Source organism: Cavia porcellus, unplaced genomic scaffold, assembly GCF_034190915.1.
Source record: "Cavia porcellus strain 051 isolate PalLab524CR breed Dunkin Hartley unplaced genomic scaffold, mCavPor4.1 scaffold_25, whole genome shotgun sequence".
NCBI lineage: Eukaryota > Metazoa > Chordata > Mammalia > Rodentia > Caviidae > Cavia > Cavia porcellus.
Window position 1 is genome coordinate 18,357,701 of NW_026947508.1, and position 20,153 is coordinate 18,377,853.

Consider the following 20,153-nt stretch of genomic DNA (forward strand, 5'->3'; position numbering starts at 1 on the left):
ATTCTAGTGGCAGTCATGGCTGGTGACAGCAAGGCATACAGTGGTGCACTCAGAGCTGGACCTCCGTGTCCCTGTTCACCAGCTACGTGTCCTTAGGAAAGCCCCTTGGCCTCTCACCCTTCCTCCATCTCTTTGTGAAACAGTGGATGGGAACCCCCGCCACCCAGGATTGTTAAGCAGATTAACTAACTAAACTGGGTTACTTTTATTTGTGAGCGCTGTTAAAATAGTTTAAAACTGTGCATTGAGAGTGTAAATTAAGAAAGAAACTAGCTGGTCCTGGTGGTGCATGCCTAGAGTCCCGGAAGGCTGAGGCAGAGTTTGAGGCCAGCCTGTGCTACACAGTGCCTTCAAGGCCAGCATGAACACAGTGAGACCCAGGCTCAAGGAAACCAACACAAAATGAAAGGAGAGTTAAGGGACTAATTCTTCCGGGGTGAGTCCAGAAATGCACACAGGGAGGTAACATTTGCCCTTGAGCAGAAGGGTGGGGAGACACATTCAGCTGCCACAGAGCTGGGGAGCGGAGCAGCCCATCAAGAAGATTCGGGCAGGCTGGTCCCTTCAGCCGCCTTCTGCCCTCCAGTCATCTGGGATTTCTGTCTGTTCTCTTCTTCCCAACAACTTTTTACAAACCTGGTGAGAAGATACGGGAAAGCCATCTTCAGGCCGCTCCACCCAACCTACTGTCCTGTCCCCCTGCTCCCATTTCCCCTTCCTGGTCACCCAGCACCACACTGCTCTGCCACTCTGTGCCTTTGCCCGCACTACTCCTTCTGCCAGGGACACTCACCTTCCCTGCAAGCTCTGATTCATCCTTCCCATTCCCAGACTTTGGGGAGCCTCCTCTGATCCCTCTCCCCTGGCCTCCGGAGAGTCCATCTTCGAGGCCCAACAGTGCAGCATGGGGTCTGGAGACCCCTGATGCTGGTCCCAGCTCTGCCACTGCACTTCAGGGGAGCCCCTCTGGCCCGCTGCTCTCTAGAGGAGGGGTAGAGGATGACACGAGGTGCCCTGCGGGTTAAGTCCTCAGCTCAGCGGGTCCGCCTTCCCAGACACTCGGGGGTTTCTTCCCTCCATTTATAACACCTGCATTTTCGTGCTGTCTGCTTGCCTCACTTTTCAGGGAAGAGACTGTGTCTGACTCACTTTGAGGCACTGGTGCTATTCTGGGGACATTCGCGGAACCGCAGAGCAAAGCAGAGAAGCTTAAGCAAGGACCTGAGCTTATACCAAAGAGATATGGAAAATCAATCAGCTCAGGCAGATTGCTCCCAGGGCAGCCCTGGTGCCTGTGAGTGGGGCTTTTATGAGCCTCATCACTTAGTCCTGACAGCCAGCCTGCTCCAGCCCTGTGGAAAGCCAGCTCCCATCAAAGACCCTGCATTGGCCGAATTAACTGAATTAACTGTGTTGGCAGCTTCCAAGGTAAGCTGTTTGCAAATGGCCAAAATAATGAATGTCCTCAAGGACTCAGCAGGTCACCTGGGGAAGGCATCCCTCTCAGGGCACTCCCAGGCACAGGCTCATTCTGCCTCAGGGATTCTCAGGGTTGGGAGGGAGAGAGGGGCCATTTTTCTCAACATGAAAGGGCAGCCAATTGCCTCTGGGTGGAATGCAGTGCCTGTTTAACGGGGGAGTGGGTGACAGATTACAGCTGCTTGGGAAGAAGCATCCCATATCTAATTGAAAATCCCAGGGGAACTTTAGGTGGGTCCGGTGTAATTACCCAACTTGGAGCAGGGCCAAGGAGCCTGGTTCTCCAGCTCTGGCTGTGACAGAACCGTGTCTGTGCAAAACCAGCAGCTTAAGAGCTCCAGGAAGTTGACCAAAGGGTTAGAAACCTGTCTCCAGGGCTTCCATCTCCTCTTGGTGAGTGGAGGTCAGAATATGGCAGAGGAAAGAGTATGGTGACCTCCCAAGCCTTTGTCTGAGTCCCCCTCCCTCACTGAGTCACCTCTGTGATGGGTTCCAAGACCTTAAGAAGTGAAACCTTGATGGGCACGTACTTGGCTCCCCAAGACAGCTTCGGAGCTGATGGAGCCTCCCAGCTTTGAGTCAGCAAGGCGGTCACAGGACGTGATCACCTGTTGCTGACACACCGTGAGCGTGGTGTGGAGACACCTGAGAGGATCGGCTTTCAGGCTCAGGTAGAGCCATGGGAGTTCATTGGCAAATCTCCTTCCACCCTGGCAACCACCGTTCTCAGGGCACGAGGTGTCAGATGAATGTGAATCCCTGGGAACTAAGTGACCCTCCCCCTATTAGGTTCACTAAGGTTGGGCAGTGGAGAAAGCGGGAAATGCCACATGTCCTGACACAGGGCCTACTGACCCCTACCTACACAGCCCACACAGCCTCCCTGGCCCATTCCCAGCCCCGCTGGTCACCTCCTGAGCACCTGAGTCACATCACCCACCCTCTCACTTCTCTGTGTCAGTAACATGGGGCCCACAATGTCAGGGAGACAGCATCGCCAACATCCCGGTTCTCCTGAAGAAAGCAGAGTTGGAAGACTGTCTTGCAAGCTGTCCCTCTACCCAAGGACAGAAGGCAAGCAATTCCAACCCAGGACAATCAAGGCAGTTCTAGTATCGTGTCACACACACACATGAAGCCTGGTGGCTCAAGCTGCACAGGTTTCCAAGGGGTGAGCACAATAATGCTCTGAGATTCCTCATCACAGCTCCAAGTGGCCCTGGCGGTCGCAGGTGACCAGGTGTGATGTGCACAGAGTCTAGACAAGAGTAACAGGCAGATGCAGAGGAGGTGATGCAGACACTGCCAGGGACCCAGCCACCCTAGATCATGGCCTCAGGAGACTTCTGTCCCTTGCTGCCCCTCAGGGCCACAGAAGGAAAAGAGAACTTGGACAGACTGGTAGTGGGGATGGCCCTTCAATGTCCCATTATCCAGCTCTGTCTAGTCTTCTGTTCCCCACATCCTACATTATTTAACATGCGAGAGGGAGATTTTCTGAGAATAATCCAAAGTCTCTGTGTATCTTCTTGCTTTTTAAACACAACAACAGATTTCCCAGCATCGCCCTTCCTGAGTCAATTCAAAAATGCACATCTTGAACCTCCCCTCTGCTCCATGGAATGACTTGGTAAGAAAACTTCAGGTCCTGAAGTATCAGAAAAATGCAGAGAAGTGGAAGTCCAGAGAACAGCCAGGGACCACACAGATCTTGCTGAAACCTTGAGGCACCCTCCACTCATCAAGAGGAGCCCAAGTGAGGAGCCTCTGGGTTTAAGAGGTTTATTTACTGCAGACCAGCTCAGAACCTTTAAATGCCTGATGCTCCTGGAGACAGGGCGATATTGTGCGCACCAAGGAGCTTTCATTCCTGAATCATAGAGAGAGCAGGTGAGCACTGGCTGCCCCAGATGCTCCCTGTGGGGATGCAAGTGGCCACACAAGCTGGGAGGTGGAGTGGGGGCAGCTTTCACGTTGAGATTCCCTGCTCCCGGCGAACCTGGATGAAAGTGTGTGGTCTCATTTACCTGAGCACCTCCGCAGCCTCCAGTGCAAGACCAGGGTGCTACAGGGCCTGCTGACCGACAGGTACAATACCATAAAATAAGAACGATCTGAAACCACTCCTCCAACAAATACCATACATGAGAACAATTTTAAACCGCTCATCCAAACTTGAGCAAAAGCAGAAAGACTCTTGCCTGGGTCAAAAGATGAAAACTGAGTGTCCAGCATGGGGGAGACAACTCAGTGGTCAAGCGCTGGCCTTGCATGTGCGAAGCCCTGAGTTCCATCTCAACACCACAAACAAAACAACAGCAAGGACCACAAACTATTCTCTACCTTCTGTTCTTACCTCACCACTGTCCTTGAGGCCACTTCCAGAGTTGGGCGGAGAACTTGAGCTGCCCTCCCAAAGAGCAGATGCACCCCAAGTCCTACTGTGTCTGCAGGAAGTAAGGTGCCAGCTATTGTAAGAGTAGCCACCAGCTATCTGAGGGCTGGTGGCCCTTTGCTGAGTGTGAACAGCAGGTGATGCACGCATGCGTGGAGACAGCACAGGTGCACAGCTTTGATGTGTTAACTGGCTAAAAGAGCACCTCTGTCTTTCCCGTCTAATCCTTAGGGAAACCCACGCAGGTGAGAGTCTCATCCCCACTGTACCTGAGGCCCCAAGAGATGGAGGGGCAAGAGCTGGGATTCACACTCAGATCTGTGACCCACCAGGCCTGGCCTTGCAACCACTCTGGGTCGCTAGAGACAAAGGAGAGAAAAGGCTGTGGCCAGAGCCAGCCTGGGGGCAGGAAGTCACTGCCTTAGAGAGAGCTCCTCCTGAGCACTGGCCCTGGGACTTGGGAAGTCAGCCTCCAGACCCAAAGCCCACAGACCAGAAAGGACTTCCCTAGCAGCCTCTGACTGGGATCTGACTTCCTCCTCCAGATCCTGTGTGACTTGGTGAACCTGTCACTTGCTCTTCTGACCCCTGTCCCCTTTCCCCGGACAGCCTGGACTTCCACCCACGGTGACTATGGCCCCAGACAACTGCCTGGCATCCTTGGAGGAGCCCTGCTAGCTATACACTTGGTCTCAACCCTGCCCCTCCAAGGGCCAGGCCTGCCTCAGGGCTCCACAACTTGGATGGTGGTACCACTGACCTCAACAGCAATCAGCTCTAAAAACTCCATAACCATCTGAGGACTAAACAAGTCCTGTGTGTTTTTAAGCACCTAAGATAAAAGTGACATTAAATTTGTAGGAAATTAAAATGGAAACATGGATATCTGTTTCTAAATTTTAAATTCCAACTCCAAAATCCGGGCTATAAAGCTCCATCAGTATAAGCTACACTGCTTCCATATGTCTCACTACTGCCATGGAGATTTCACCTGGAGAGTACACACGGGGCATGTGGGAATTTCAGACAGGTCTGAGTCCTACTGCCTGTGGCCCCTTGCATTAGTTGTGTGTATTTAGGCAAATCTCAATTGCACTGAAGTCCACCTTCTTCTATGAAGTAAAAATAATTATCATTGAGTGATTATCCTTGCAATAGGACTATCATAACTGATTGAACTTTTTAAGGTCCTGAAACATAGAAATTATGCAATTAATATTATGCATTCCACAAGTATTAACTGGCACTTATGCATCAGCTAGGGCTGTGGCGCAGCCCTGACCCCTTCCCCTCTGCCCATGTTAGGTTTCTCTCCTAGAACAACCCTGCAAAACAGGAGGAGAGGGAGATGCAGAAGAAGAATCAGGACTTACGGGATAACAGACTTCTTTGAAATCTTGGTGTGATCATTTGGGTTGTAATAACCGGGCCCTGGGCCTGTTGACGTCAGTTTGAATCCACGGTCAGTTTTGGATTTAAAACAAGACATTAATATCTTTGGTGACTGCTTCACAAATGATTCATTGACATCATAATGCCCTAAACAGAAAAAAAAAAAAGTAAGGCACAATAAGAAACTCTTCTCAAGAAATAAAAAGGAGGCTTGGGATTTAGCTCAGTGACATAAGTGCCTGCCTGGCAAGTGTGAGGTCATGAGTTCAATCCCTGGTTCCAAAAGTAAAATAAAATAAAAATAAAAAGGAGAACCTTACCCTAAGCATCTGTACAGCAGGTATAAGGTGACAACCCTCCAGAATGGTCAAATGGAACAGCAGCCTGAGCCAGCTCCGAGCTGCTCAGAGACCACAAGTTGCATGTGTCACACACTGAGCTCACCTGGTCCTGGCCAGGTGGGCACAACCGATCCACTCTTGACACGAGGAGGGTGTGACTCAGAGATGCCAAATGAAGACACTCCACTCACCAGGGATGAATCTCTCAGTGTCCGTGAAGCCCACCCCCCTCCTCTACAGAGCCAGAATGATATAAGATCCCAGGCACAGGGGTCTCACAACAGTATTTTAATGGTTGCCTTACAGACATCACACAAGCAACAAATATTTGTCAGGCACCTCATATGTAGAGAAAGGTTCACCTGCCTCCAAGCTTCCACCACACCACCATGCTGTATCTGAAGAAACTGAACAAGAAGTCAGTGAGGCAGGGACTGGAGATTTAGCTCAGTGGCATAAGCACCTCCCTGGTAAGTGCTAGGTCATGATTTCCATCCCCAGTACCAAAAAAAAAAAAGTCAATGAGGGAAGGGCTGACCCCTGAAATTGTTGATAGCCTTGAAAATGGGTACAGGTGTTACAGATAAAAGGAACAACACCAGGTGCAGGCCTTTGAGATGTTCACACACTGGGAGCCAAACTTCCCATTCCTTGGAAATTAAGAATGGAAAGGTTCGAGGTCCTGGGATGCACACAGCAGCAGTAGCTATGGGATGAGACCCGGAAACAGCATGGAAGTCACCGTGCAGGGGCAGAGTGAGTGCCAGGGCCAATCAGATAGGATGTCAGCCCTGACCGTAGTAAGTGCAAAGGCCACGAGGCCACATGGATGCATTTTGAAAATATGTATGAGTGACAGAAAAATAAAGGCTAGATGTATTTCAAATTTTCAGAGCAGTGTAAGTTGCGTCTTCTTTGTTTTAGATAGAATTTACCTTTCCACTGCAAAAGTGCTGGAAATAATAGGGTCCGGATCAGCAAGATTTTATTGAAATGACCTTTGCCCATGAAGGCAAAGGGGAGAGAAACCAGATGCCCTGAGACACAGAGGATAAATTACCCTTGCACTGAAGGGCGATTTGATCACAAGCATCAAAATTCTCAAATATCTTACATACTTTTTGCCTTAGTCATTCCATTGTAAGTAATTTATATAAGGAAGGGTTTTGTTGTTATTGTTGTTTTGTTTAGTTTTTTTCCCTGTTTTGTTTTGTTTTTCAGGACTGGGGATCAAACTAGACCCTCTGCACCAAGCTTCATCCCCAGCCCTTTGTTATTATTTATTTTAAAACAGAGTCTCATCAATTTGCCTCAGTTACCTTCAAACTTGTGATTCACCTGCCTCAGCCTACGTGGGTAGAGCTGGGATTACAGGTGTGCACCACCCCGCTTGGGAACTATGTGTCACCTTTGCCTGTAAAATGGGATAAAGGAACAATGGCTTCCTGAGCACGTGTCCTGTGGAGTTTCAAAGCATTCATCGTGGAAACCTTATGTACAGCCTGGCACACAGGAGCTGCTTAGCTTAGCAGGTGCCAGGATGCTGCCTCCTCCTGCGCTGGGTTACAAAGAATTGATGATGATGCAGGCTCCTCTAAGAGGGAGCAGGCCCATGTGGCTGGCTATGGGATGCCCACAGTTCAGGGCTCACTGGCAGGGACTCCCGGCCAAGCCCTAGGGACGCCACCTTTGTTCCTCTGTGCAAACACACGAGGTGGGGCTTTGCCCTCAGATGATGCAAGGCGGGGAGCTTTCTCGGGCTGAGCCTCCTAATTAGCACTGGTTTGTTCTGCAGTTTCAGACTGATCCCAACTTTAATCTGGATTTGTTGAAATCTGACGGGCACTGCAGTTTTCTCCACAACCCCCTGTGAAGAAGCACAACTGCAGAAGCCAAGCCACTGTGTCCTTCCCTGGGCTCTGGGGCCTAAGGTTCCCAGCACGGGTCTTGAAGGACCCTTTGACTAATCTAGAAAAACAGAGGATGCAAGCACAGAAGCACACGGCCTTTCAGGTCAGCGAAGAGAGCTCTGCAGCCAGGCTTTTCCAAAGCCAGGGGTTTGGCAGCACAGGCCAGAGGGCTCCTGAGTCAGACAGCTCTGGGCTAGGCTCTGCCACTTACTAGCCAGACTGACACTGGACAAGTCATTTCAACCCTTGAGCCTCCCATTCTTCACCTGAAATTCAGGGCTAAGCACACGGAGCTGTGAGGATGGGCACCTGACAGTTGCATGGGGAGCACCTCCTTGCGGAGCAGGCCGGGGAAACAGAGCTGTTATACCCATGTGTTATAACCGGGTTACAAAGTCACAAAGCTCGGTAGCAAGTCTATGGCAAGCGTGCAGCAAAGATTAGGATGAAGTGTCACTCTGTCTCCCTGGCTGGGGGCTGCAGTGTCACCTGAAGCATGTGAATGGGCAGCCTTTTGAGGAGAGAGGCTATTTCCCACCTGACTGCCCACCCTGGTCACAAGTGGGGTGAGAAGGCTGCTGGGGACATTTCCAAGGCCAGCCATGCTTCCCCTGGGGGAGGCAGTCTCTCCCCATCTCTCTCACCCTCCTCTTCCTCCCAGCACCATCCACAGAGATGCCCTACAGAGAAATAGGTTCCTGGTCTCAAAGCCGGAGTGCTGGGTGCAGGTGAAGGCAGCAGAAGCAGCTGCTTACCTGGCGCAGGTCCCGTGTCAGTGGTGGCGAACACTCCTCTCTGAGTTTTGGACATAAACCCAGCACGGGCAGACACATTATTTTGCTGCTGGCAGCAGGAGATGGAGGCCTGGGGAAGGAAAAACACCTGATGCACTCCAGTCTCTGTTTCTCTCACCACCGTCCCAGCTCAAAGGATCTGTGATCCCCAGTAAGTCTGGGTTCGTAGGACAGTCCTTGTGTGACCCTGCTCAGGCTGTTTAACTTCTCTGAACCTGGATTTTCTCATCTGTAAAATGGATCAAATCATTAATTCCCTGCTCTGTTGGCTGCAGAGTATGGGGTGGAAGGCTGTGTGGGGGTCCACAGAAATCATCTACAGGGATGTGTTTTTTTCTAAGAGTGCAATGCTATACATACAAATGACTTTTCATCATTTATTCTACTGATTTTATTCTTTTCAGAGCACTTATCTGTCCCCACCCTGATCCCTAGCTGCATTCCTCGCTGTTCAAACAGTCCCTCTATAAACCATAGCGTTTGGGGCGCACAGGAGAATCCTACTGGTTTGAGGTGGTAAGGACTTCTTCGGCTCACCTTTTCTGGATTTACTAGAAATTAAGAATTTTGCCTCCTCCACACCGATATGAGGTTGAGAATGCCTAATGTGTTCTGAACTCTAAAACTAATAGAGGAAAACAAACTCCTGAGATCACTCGTCTGTTACACATGAATCACAAATATTTTAAATGCCAATTTGCAGCCAGGCTCCTATATTCATAGATAACAGATGCAATAAAAAGCATGCCTGTGCGCCCTCCCTGGGAATATTTACTGAACAAGTGAAACTGTGCACTGGAGCCAGGATGATCTGATTTTTCTGTGATACTCCCTTGTCAAAAAATCTTTTCTCTTGATAAATGCAGATGGCATTTTGATTTGGTGTTGACAAAGGTGAAGGAATTTTGCTTTTCCCAGGGTCCTAATGGCCAGGCTGCCTACAGAGAGGGCAAACAAAAAAGCCAGATGGGCAGGCTACTAATTACTGGCCACAAGAGAGGAGCCAGGTCGCCAGAGAGTAGGTAATAACATGGTATCAAGGGAAAGGACTGGAAGGGAAAAGTGGGGGGGATAGCGGTGGGCCAGGCAGAGGGAGGTCCCAAAGACCTCAAAGTAAGGCGTGGCTAATAAGATTATCAGATTTCTACTCCTGCCAGCTGACTCGCCATTGTTCTCCTGGGTGGAAAACTAAAAAAAAGCCTCCTGCAGACAAAACAGCACTGTGGCTTTATCCTCACCCAGATAGCAAAAGCCACTGAAAAGGGGGGCATTTATGTATACACTGTGACACGGGAATATTTTGCCTTCAGACTAGGGAAATATTCAGCAGGTTAGAAGAGAATGGAGCAGAGCTATTGGATTGCCAGGGAGAGAAGAAATCCAACATCTAGTTAAGCAGAAAATGCGCGTGGACCGGGGTGCAGCACGAGCCTGGTGCTGGTGCAAGGGGCCAGGGAGGGAGACGGAAAGAAACCCCTCCTGGCTGTTAGTGATGGGTCACCTTGCAGGGAGACTTACCAGGGTCTTTAACTCCCAGTCTGTGTGTTCCCATAGTGTTTGAGTGTGTTTTATGATGAGCATGTATTATAATTATACCAAGTCACGTTAAAATAGTAATGAACAATAAAAGTCAGATAATAGGAAGTGGAGAGATCATTTTTGAATGGGAAGGGGGTCAAGAGATGGAGGAAGGAAGGGAAAGGGTATGAAAAAAGGAATTAAGTGCTATGTACATGGACTAACTCTGCACAAGGAGCTACAAGTATGTACTAACAAATATAAAATATAAAAACAGAAAAAATAAAACCTAGATGGCAAACATTAACAATAATGAAAAAACCCATGCCCTTACCACCTGTCGACCTGTTGGCAGGAGGACCCGACTTTACCTTAGGAAACGGTCACCTCTAGATTAACATCTGGGTAGAGCCGAGTTTGTCCTTTGATGTCATAGACATTTGTCACATGCTTGCTGCATGTAGGGCCTATGCCTGACACGGGAGAGATGACACCACGGGAGAGGGACACACAGAGGTTGGGGGGCACAGCCAGGAGGACATGGGAGTACTTCCATGAGCATAGCCACACCATGTTTGTCTCCCAGGTGCCCTGGTCTTCTGGGAATGGCCACACACCTTCATTACGCTTCCATGGGCCAGGCTACGGTGTGTCCCTCTCCTGCTAGCCCACCAGTCTGCTCGCTTGCCTTCCAGCACCTGGACTGCAGTCATCCGCACATAGTAGCTGGAGAAGGTGTTTGAAACAGCACCTCACATCACACTCCCCCACCATGGGCTTCTCAGTGCAGAAGCTGGGGTCTTTAGCACGAGCTGACCTGGCACTGCCTGTCCACCTGGCCTCCTCTCCTCCCAGCTCACAGCAAATAGCCATTCCAGCTTCTTATAGTCATGACTAACTCTTTGCACAACTCTGGCCTTTCTTTCAATTCTTGGTCTCCGTACCGGAGCCTTCTCTGACCTCCGGGGCTGACGGGTGGTACCACCACTCTTCACCCCCTGCATATTCTCTCACAGCTTCCCCCCCCCCCCAAAAGCTGAGCACAGTTTGTAATTATCTTGTTTGTCTGTCTTTCCAGTTCTTGCCTACGTTCCTTACCAACCTGGCAAAGAATAGAAACAGAATTTATGAAGGAAAGCCTGGCAGGGGCAGAACAGCAGGACTAGTCAGGCGTGGTGGTGCATGCGTGTAATCCCAGCACTCAGGAGGCTGAGGCAGGAGGATCGCCATGAACACAATGCCAGCTCGAACTACATAGTGAGATCCTGTCTCAAAAAAAAAAAAAGAAAGAAAGAAAGAAAGAAAGAAAGAAAGAAAGAACAGCAACTGCAGGACTCGGGTTATCCTCCAGCTGTCTACTGGTGCCCACTGGTACTAAATGATCCATTTGAACTGGGTAACTTAGAGCAAGTCCCATCTCCTCTCTGAACCTCAGCTTCTGTAACTTAAGAATAAGATCCTCTATGCCATGGACTCTTGTATTAAACATGATGAATAATTAACTCTTAGCATTTAGTCCATGAAAAGTACATCACCATTGTCACCATGTTCACTCTGTTATCTTAAGGTACACTGGAGTGTACCAGCCAGTATTGTATCGTAATAGAATATTGCACTGGATATTGTGGTTGTCAAAATACACACGGGCCTTAAATACTTAGGGAAAAGAAAAGAATCTTTCTAAAAATATGTAATAATTTATACAATGATTATCTATCTGTAGAAATAACATTTTGAATCTTCTGGGGTAAATAAAATATATTGTGAAAATGTACTTGACCTATTCCTCTTTACTTTTTAAATATGGCTACTAGAAGATTTTAAACAACTCGGCTGGATTCCGTTACATTTCCACCGGACAGTGGTGGGGTGAAACTCTCTAACTGGCATGAGCAGCTATCACTGATGGACCAGTCATGGAAGACAGGCAGAATCTTTGTAGTTAGAAAAAATAACTATTATTTATAAGTATTACAAAAAAAGAGAGTGAAAAGGGAAGTAATTACAGGCTGAAATACGTTTAAAGACGCACAACAGTGTTACCACTTTCTGTGCAACTCCCCGTTAGAGCGGGCTCACGTTCTCCTCCCTGGCTTCACATATTAACCTCACAGGGCAGGCATGCGTAATCCTGTCTTGCCAGATTGGCTGCAGGGCAGTGGGGCTGCCCCAAGACTGCCCCGGCCTTCTCCATGTGCTGCCCAGTCCTCAGATGCCAGCGCCCAGCCTAGGTTATGTCATCTCATATTTGCATCAACACTATGAGGTCAACAGGTAACCATGTTTTACAGCCCAATAAACAAAGTCCTGAAAAGGCTAAGGGACTTGCCCACGGCCTTACAGTTAGATTTCGGGTTGAGATCTAACCTGAACCTTCCCATCCATACCTTACTGCCCAGGGGTTACATGGCCATCACAATTGGCAGAGTACACAGTGGTTAAAAGTTCAAAATCTCCTGACACGGAAAGGTAGAGCTGATTTTCCCAATAAGAACCTAAAACTCAAATGAACGATAAGCAGATAAAGTACAGAATAATGTACCATGATTACAAATGAGAAAATGTCCCTGAAAGAGTATATGACTACAACGATTAGATTAAGAGTAGCTTTAGGGCAGGGGTCTACCTACCCCTGGCTCCCAGGTCACCCACGCTTTTCTCTGGGTTCAGCAAAGTCCCCATCAGAGTCTCACAAAGCATTCATACCAGTAGGTAGACAACAAGTGCAGAATTTAAATACTGTTTTTCCCACGTTCCCCTTCCCTTTCATTTCGGGAAACCACTCGATGTGGAATTAGCAGGTAGACGCAGTGCTCTTACATTATAGTGGTTTGGGGCAGGGGTTTCTGATTTGAGCACTTTCACAAAGATTGGCAGCTGGAACATACTGGAACAGGAATTACTGAAGTCTTTCTTCGAAGCAAAATTGGAGGGGAGAGTGTACGCATTCGCCGCGGGATATTTAGAAATAGTGGCTTCCAGCCGGGCCCTCTGTGGAGACAGAAAAAGCCACAGATCAGTGTTGTCATGGACTCTTGTGTCTCTGAAGGACAGGCGTCAGAAAGATGGTGCCTAGCCCTAGATTTAAAAAGCATTTTCTGCAAATGACATGGTGGCTGGTGACAGTGATAAACTGACCTCAGGCTTTGAGCGTTTGCCCTTGGAAAATGCAAGTTTGGGCCTGTTTGACTGCTATAAACCAACTCGAATTATTCATCTTCTGTTTGGGACTTGGCAAAAATAATTTTGCCATAAACGCATTTCCACCCAATCCTGTTCCAGGCCGCCTACCCTTGATTCATCAGCTGTTGGGTAATTCGGGCATTGGGAAGCCTTAGACTCTCTTCTCCCAGCTGAGGCTTCTTTCTGCATGAAACTTCACATCCTGGCCTTAGGTTAAGTGGTCCGAACGGTCTAAACCCAGATGCTTCTCGAATAAGACTTGCCGTTTACCTGTGCCCCCGAGCCCCATCCAGCAAGACTGTTTTCATAAAACCCTACAATCTTTCTGCTGTTTCATTAAAACCAGTACCCTTCCTTTCAGGAAGCTACAACAAAATATTTTCTGTTAACAAACAAACAGAATCAGTGTTTGCCAGATGAACGGGGACAAAAGCCATAGAAACTCAGTGATAACATCGCTTTACCCTTGGAGAGCATGGCAAGCACCGGAGTCTGATAAAACAAAACATTTCCCATAATTTTATGGTTAAAAGCTTGAGAACATTACCCTGGGTTTTCTGGGCTGGATAGGCGTCGATAACTACACAAGCGGAGAATGCAGGGGAGGCAGGGCCCCCGCTGTGCCCTGTGCTGGCGGTGATGGTTCCCAGGTTCAGTTTGGGGACCACAGTGGTCTGGGGGTGGGTGAACTACCAGACACAGCAGTCTTCTCATTCAGAGCCTAACCAGGGTTCGGGTTCGAGCCCCAGCTCTGCCTCCTTCTAACCGTAATGATCTGTGGATGTTCTCAGAAGTAAGGCCACATATATTTACCTGCCTTTGAATTTTAACCAATTGTTTACTGTGTACTTTTGTTTTCTTTTTAACCTTCATAACAGCTCTGAGTGGTGGGTACTATATTGTGATTATTCCTACTTGGCAGATGAAGAAACCTGTTACTTAAATGGCAAGACTAATATTCTGAGCTGGGTAGTACGCGTCCTTATGGAATGGTCAGATACCCGATTCCCAAGTGGAATGGACTGAGAGCATGGCCCTGAGGGTATGGCAAATTTAGTTGATCGTGGCTCAAAAGACCTATTAATTTTACATTTTGGGAAAAAAATTCCCATTAGTGGCAAGTTTTGTAAGGTTTCACAAAAGGATTTGTTTCCAAGTATAGCTACATTAACACACACTCACCAGCACGCCACACTGCTGGGTTACACACCCAACCTTCTGTCCGCAGTGTGGCCATACACTGGTGTTTGTGACTGTCTCTCCAGCACACATGAACTTATCCACACCACTGCTGTCACCAAGCATAGAGAGAAAGGCCACCAAAGTCCCCACCCACCTGCCTCACTTAACTTCTTAGTCAGTATTGTATACAATTCTAGAACAAAGATTTGGAGTGCATTAATAAGGTGCTTTATAACATTTGAACTTAGAGAGGTGACAGGTTCTCTCAAAAGGCTGGGTGGAGTTGCTCCAACAGGCATCAGGAAGTTTCCAAAACGTATAGAGCCACAGAGTTGTTTGGTCAGCCTCACCCATCAGCACACTCCTCAGGGGCATGGTGATCTTTCTCTGATGAGGTCTATTTTAATTCCCTCCAAGTCTGGGGATCCAGAAGGAGGAAAGGCGCTATATGTGGAAGAGGAGAAGAAGATGGTCTCCTCCAGGTCACAGTGGAGCTGGGGGAAGATGTGTGGGGACTCTCCTAAAAGACCTCATCACTACACAAGATCCCTACCCAAGAATACAGAAACTTAAATGCTTAGCAACACAAACTCCTATGGCCACAAAGGGAGGGCAACGCAATGTCTGCCTTCTTCTAGGTCTGCTTCTGAATTTTTCAAAGACTTGAAAGGCCTGATTAGGTACCATAACACTTAGACTGTCCCTCAGTTCCCGGACAGCCCAGCCTTCTTATTTGAAAAGTAAATTTCAAGTAAACTCCAGCAGGGCATTGGTCATGGATTCCAATTCAGTCCCTTTCTTGGCACCGAGAAGGAGTGGCAGTGTCACTATTTGGTAAAGAAGTTCTCGGAGAGAAGACCTGGGCGTTGCAGGAAATCTTATTTGTGACTCAGGCGGTAACAATCATAATATTTAGCATGTGTATAAGAGTCTTTTGCTCACTGCAATCTGCCCAGAGCCTCGACTTTTATGAGGCAACTGGGACCCAGAAGGGTGACGTGCTTGAGGTCACATTGAGACTCTGAGGCTGAGTCAGGATTAGATCTTAAGGCTTGTTTTCTGTGCCAGGACATCTTTTGCTGATTGCTTTTGAGTCCTTTCCAGCAGGGTGGGGAGTGGAGGAGCAGAATAACAGAGGCCTGGATGCTCTGTGAACTCGTAGGGGGTGTGTGTGGCTTCGCTTTCTTTGGTAATGGGGAGTTAACTCCTAAGTTGGTTTCTCCATGAGTATTCAACTCTGCCAAACTCGACTTCCCTAAGAAGTGGATGCGTTCGGTGCGTCTTAAAAGGTTACTTTGCATGGTTAAAAAAAGATACATCAATTCCACTGTCAGGCCCCATAATCCAACTGTGCGAGAGATTATTATAACCTTTCAAAGGACGAGAAGGTACACGGGTTTGGTTAGTGTTAGAATATGGCTTTGTTTTCTTGTTTACTTTTCTGTCCCAGCTAGCCTTGCCCTTGTTTGGCTCATTCTACCTATTTTTCTTGCCAATTTAGAAATATTTTAAAGAAAAGGACAATCAAGTTGAGGCACAGCTCATACCTAGTACACATGACGCCCTGGGTTCTATCGCCATCGTGGCAAAAACAACAGGTCCAGTCAGGGTCACTGGGACAGTGTACTAGGCCCCACACTGTACTAGGAAGAGAAATGGGGAGAATGAATCAATAAATTTCAGCCATCAGATTTCTCAATAATTTAGTTAAATCAAGGAAGAGAAAAATTCCTATTAGGGCAACAGTAACATTTTCCTGACATACCTAAAATTCTCAGGAAGATATTGACTTCATCTACTCAATGATGGCAAAATTGGTTTGGATAATCGAGTTCTGGGTATTCCTCTAGCTCCTCTTCCCAGTACGTGACCGTGGAATTTATGTGCATGGGATTTCGGGAGGTGGTCACTCTCCTAATTAGAACCACGGGCCTTTGGCGAGAAAGGACTACAGTGTGTGATTATTCACTGATTGGAGGAAATGACTGACCAATTGCTTAAGAGAAAAGCTCTCACCATAGAAGGAAAAGTGCAGGTCCCTTTCCTGGACAGTGAGACACTGCTGAACACCGGAGACTGGTGGATGATGTTGTAGGACCCAGGGCCTGGGATATCATTCTGAAAGAGAAAAGGAGAGGAACGCTTTGCATTCATTAACACTAAGCCTCCCCATAATCCTACGAGACAGGCACCACCGCCACTTGGCGGGTGAGAACCCAGCTCCACCGTTCCCAGCTTACCCAGTCTCCACCTCAGTTACCCAGTGATGGGCAGAAATTCAGACCCAGGCTGGGGCCTCCCAGGCCCCCGCTTCTTCCCACTATGCTACGCTGCATTGCGAAAGAAAGCTGTTGTTTTTTCATGCCATTAGAGAAAGGAGCATAAAAAGGGATCCCAAACGTGACTGATGGGCAAGGCAGCGTGCAGGGATTGGGTAAACCAAACCCCCGTGAGGGGAGGGTGACCGATTTCACGTTAACCACACCTCACCTGAGTCAGCTTCCTCCGGCCTTTGAGAACAGACAGCAGGGAGTGTTTCTGTTTGTAAAGCAAAATGAAACAAAAACAACCTTCACCCCCAACAACACCGTTTCTAACTCTCTGACAAAAAGAGGCGAGCTCATGGTTGTCAAGCGCTGACTGGGGCCACTATGATGTGGAGGAAGCCGCAGCACTGAGTTCACTACTGTGTCGGCCGTCACAGCCCCTTTCCTGCGTGAGCTGCAGGGAGATGTCCGTGTCGGCAGAAGCTGGCCCCGCAAGCGGTGTGAAAGGGTGGCAGTGTGTTGCTGTGTGAGAGTTTGTGGGGGACCAGGAGCTCTTCCAAGCTTGTCATATTTACATCATCACTCAGTGAGGAAGGGATCATTGTGCCCATTTCACAGATAGTGACCCCAAGGCACATGGAGATGAATTTGCTTGAAATCCCACTGCCTTAAGAGGCAGGACCCGCGTTCAATGCGAGTGCATGGTGTGTGCTGTCTCCACTCCCCGGCATGTGTGTATTATTAGAGCCATATGAAGGGAAGTGAGGCCCAGAGACACGGAGCTCACAGCCAGGAAGTGATGAATCCCAGATTCGAAACCAGGCAGCGTGACTCCACAGCTTGCTAGGGCCAGTCTCTGCCACCCAGTAACCTCCCAACTCCCCTGTTCCTACTGCTTTCCCTGAGCTTCCTCTCAGGACTTTCCAGGCTGGCTGGGACAGTGTGATCAAGCACAGGGCCATGAGCAGGTTCCTCTGTGTTGCACCCTGGCAGGTGGGAACATGAGAGCTAATTTCAGCTTCATAGGCCACCCAGGCGGACAGAGGGGAGCTGGCAGCCGGGGACAGGCAGGCAGGCAGGGAGGACCAGAGCAGAATGAGGTACACAGACAGCTCAGGCCTGGAGCTCTGAACCCTGGTGTGTGGGCGCAGATGTGATTGGTGACTGAGAAATGGAGAGATTTTCCTAGGGCCCAGTTTGCAGGACAGGCATTGGCTTACAGAGTGCTCACTATGGACTAGGCACTGTTCTGATACTTTACGTTATTCACTCATTTAATCCTCTCTTTGAAGATGGGAAGATCAAGCCAGAAGAAAGACCACCCACGACATGTGTGAATGTCAGAACCAGAATTTGAACCTAGATGCTCTGCCCACAGAGCCTACTCTTAACACAGAATCAAACTAACTCTCAGATAAGCCTGCACGGGATAAAAGGAGGGGAAACCCCCCTGGCGAAATTGGAATTCCTATCTTAGCACCATCTTAAGCAAATTGCCTGACTGGGCCTCAGTTTTCTGATTTCTAAGGAAATCAACCAATAACAAATGCTGACGGGGCGGGAGGGGGTTTGGAACTCCTTCACTTTTGTTGGGAGTGTAGAGTGGTCCAACCAATTGTAGAGATTTCTCAAAAAGCTAAAACTAGAGGTTCCATTTGACCCAGCTATTACCCTTCCTAGTATCTTCCTGAAAACATTTAAGCATCGTATCACAGCAATACATGTATACCCATGCTCACAGAGGCACGGTTTGTCAGAGCTAAATCTTAGAAGCATCCCAAAGTCCAATCAACCAATGAATGGGTAAAGACGATGTGGGTGGGTAGATAGGTATAGTAGAGTGATACTCAGTAATAAAGAAGGATAAACTTGAGACATTTCTGGGTAAATGGATGCGCCTTGAGACCATACTCTTAAGTAAAATAAATCGGATACACATGTGTAAATATGACACACTCTCTGGTGTGAGAAATTGAAAGTGTAAAGAAGGACCAAAGTGTACGATAGGTATTGTGGAACAGGAAGAATGCATAAATAGGAAAAAACACTCAAGTAGAAAAGGGAACTAGGGAGAGGGGAGCGGGAAAGGAAAAAACAGGAAAAGGAGAAAAAATGGAAACAAAGCTTTTGTAAACAAGGAGGAAGAGGATTTTGAAGGGAAGGTGGGGGGATGGGGGAACAAAATCAAGACATATCATGTACAGGTATAAATTCCCTGTGAGGAGTGTGATCATTATGTATATCTGAAATGTACCTATAAAATTAACTACAAATATAGAAATAAAAATGAATCTTTAAAAACTTTGTAAAAAAATGTTCCCCATGGTAACTTGAGATTAGCCAAGGCGGGAACGCTTACACCCCAGAAACTGGCCAAGGCTGCAAATGGGAGCTTGTCTCTGTGGAAGGGAAAGCTGGTTTCACAGCACGCCATTCCCGCATGCAATGCCCAAGTTGATTCGATGGGGAAAAAATCGCTGCAGGGAAGTCAGGCATCATCCTGCAACAGGTAGAGATGCGCTCTGGCTCGCTGGATGGACAAAAAAAGTCCAGAAATTTTATGAGGGGTAACCCATTCATACCACTTTAATTTCATGAGACCTGAGATCTGAGCTGAGACCACCTCAGATGGCAAAAGCCAACAAAACAAAGCAAAATGGGTTTGGGGAGGGCAAGGATTCATATTCATTAGAGACTCACTATCTGCCAGGACTGGGGGCCACTGCTGTCCCCCCATCTGCCTCAAGCCTTAAATGAGCAACTTATCAGCAAAGGGCATAATGCCAAAGCATGGTGACATTGTTGTCCTTTTTATTTTTCCTTGGTGGTAGTGGCGATCAAACCCAAAGGGTTGGTCACGCTGGGCAGTGCTCTACTACTGAGTTACACCTTTAATCCTCCTTTTTATATTTCAGTTTGAGTCAAGGTCTTGCCCAGGCAGGCCTTGAACTTGTGATCTTCCTCAGCTTTCCAAGTAGCTGGGTTCACGGATGAATGCTGCTGTGCCTGGCTCACCATCATCCTCATTATTATTGTTATTAGGTACTGGGACTCAAACTCAGGACCTCGCACTTCCCAGGCGGGCGCTGCACTGCTGAGCTCTATCCCTGGCCCTCATCATTATTCTTAAAGTACCCACAACAGCCTCCATGGAGCCGGGACCCTCGCCTGGTCCCTGAGACCTTCACAGTGGGACTGGGCAGGGTGACTGGGACCTGTCTCTATCCTCCACTCACCACACGTCGGGGTGATGCTCAGCAGAAACCCACTTTGAGAGGTCCTGTGAAGGGTGAAAGTCTTGGATGTGCAGATTTGAAGGTGTCAAGAGTGGGACATGAACCACATTCCTCTGAGCTGGGCAGGAATGGCAGGCTGGGCATGGAGAGGAAGAGGGAGGAGGAGGAGGAGGAAGGAAACAGGGCATTTTCCTCCTCACCCTGGGTGTCTCCACAGGTCTCAGAGGACTTAGTATTCCAGAGCCTGGAGCAGGTCACATATGTACTGGATTTTCTAGTCCTGATTTCAAATCACTGGTTTGTCCCACCCGTTGCTGGTGTGGATGATGCAGTCTGCACTGAGCTGAAGATGCTGGGTCTGGTTTTGACTTTTCAAAGCTGTTCCGCTGGCTCTGGGCTCTTGGGGGGGGGCAGCCTGTGTTTCTCAGGTGAGCACAAGAGAAAATGCCAATTTCA

At 48.3% G+C, this 20,153-nt stretch overlaps 1 protein-coding gene across 4 annotated transcripts in view; it reads right to left on the reverse strand.

The window, feature by feature from the left end:
* Stpg1 (sperm tail PG-rich repeat containing 1) overlaps positions 1-20,153 on the reverse strand; it is a 43,867-nt gene that overhangs the window by 6,334 nt on the left and 17,380 nt on the right. For all 4 annotated transcript variants that reach the window (XM_003471326.4, XM_063235769.1, XM_063235768.1 and 1 more), the window contains 4 exons: positions 16,211-16,312; positions 12,650-12,820; positions 8,273-8,381; positions 5,248-5,413 (listed from right to left, as the gene is read on the reverse strand). In XM_003471326.4, the coding sequence (XP_003471374.2) occupies positions 5,248-5,413; positions 8,273-8,381; positions 12,650-12,820; positions 16,211-16,312 (548 nt within the window). The remainder of the gene's footprint in view (positions 1-5,247; positions 5,414-8,272; positions 8,382-12,649; positions 12,821-16,210; positions 16,313-20,153) is intronic.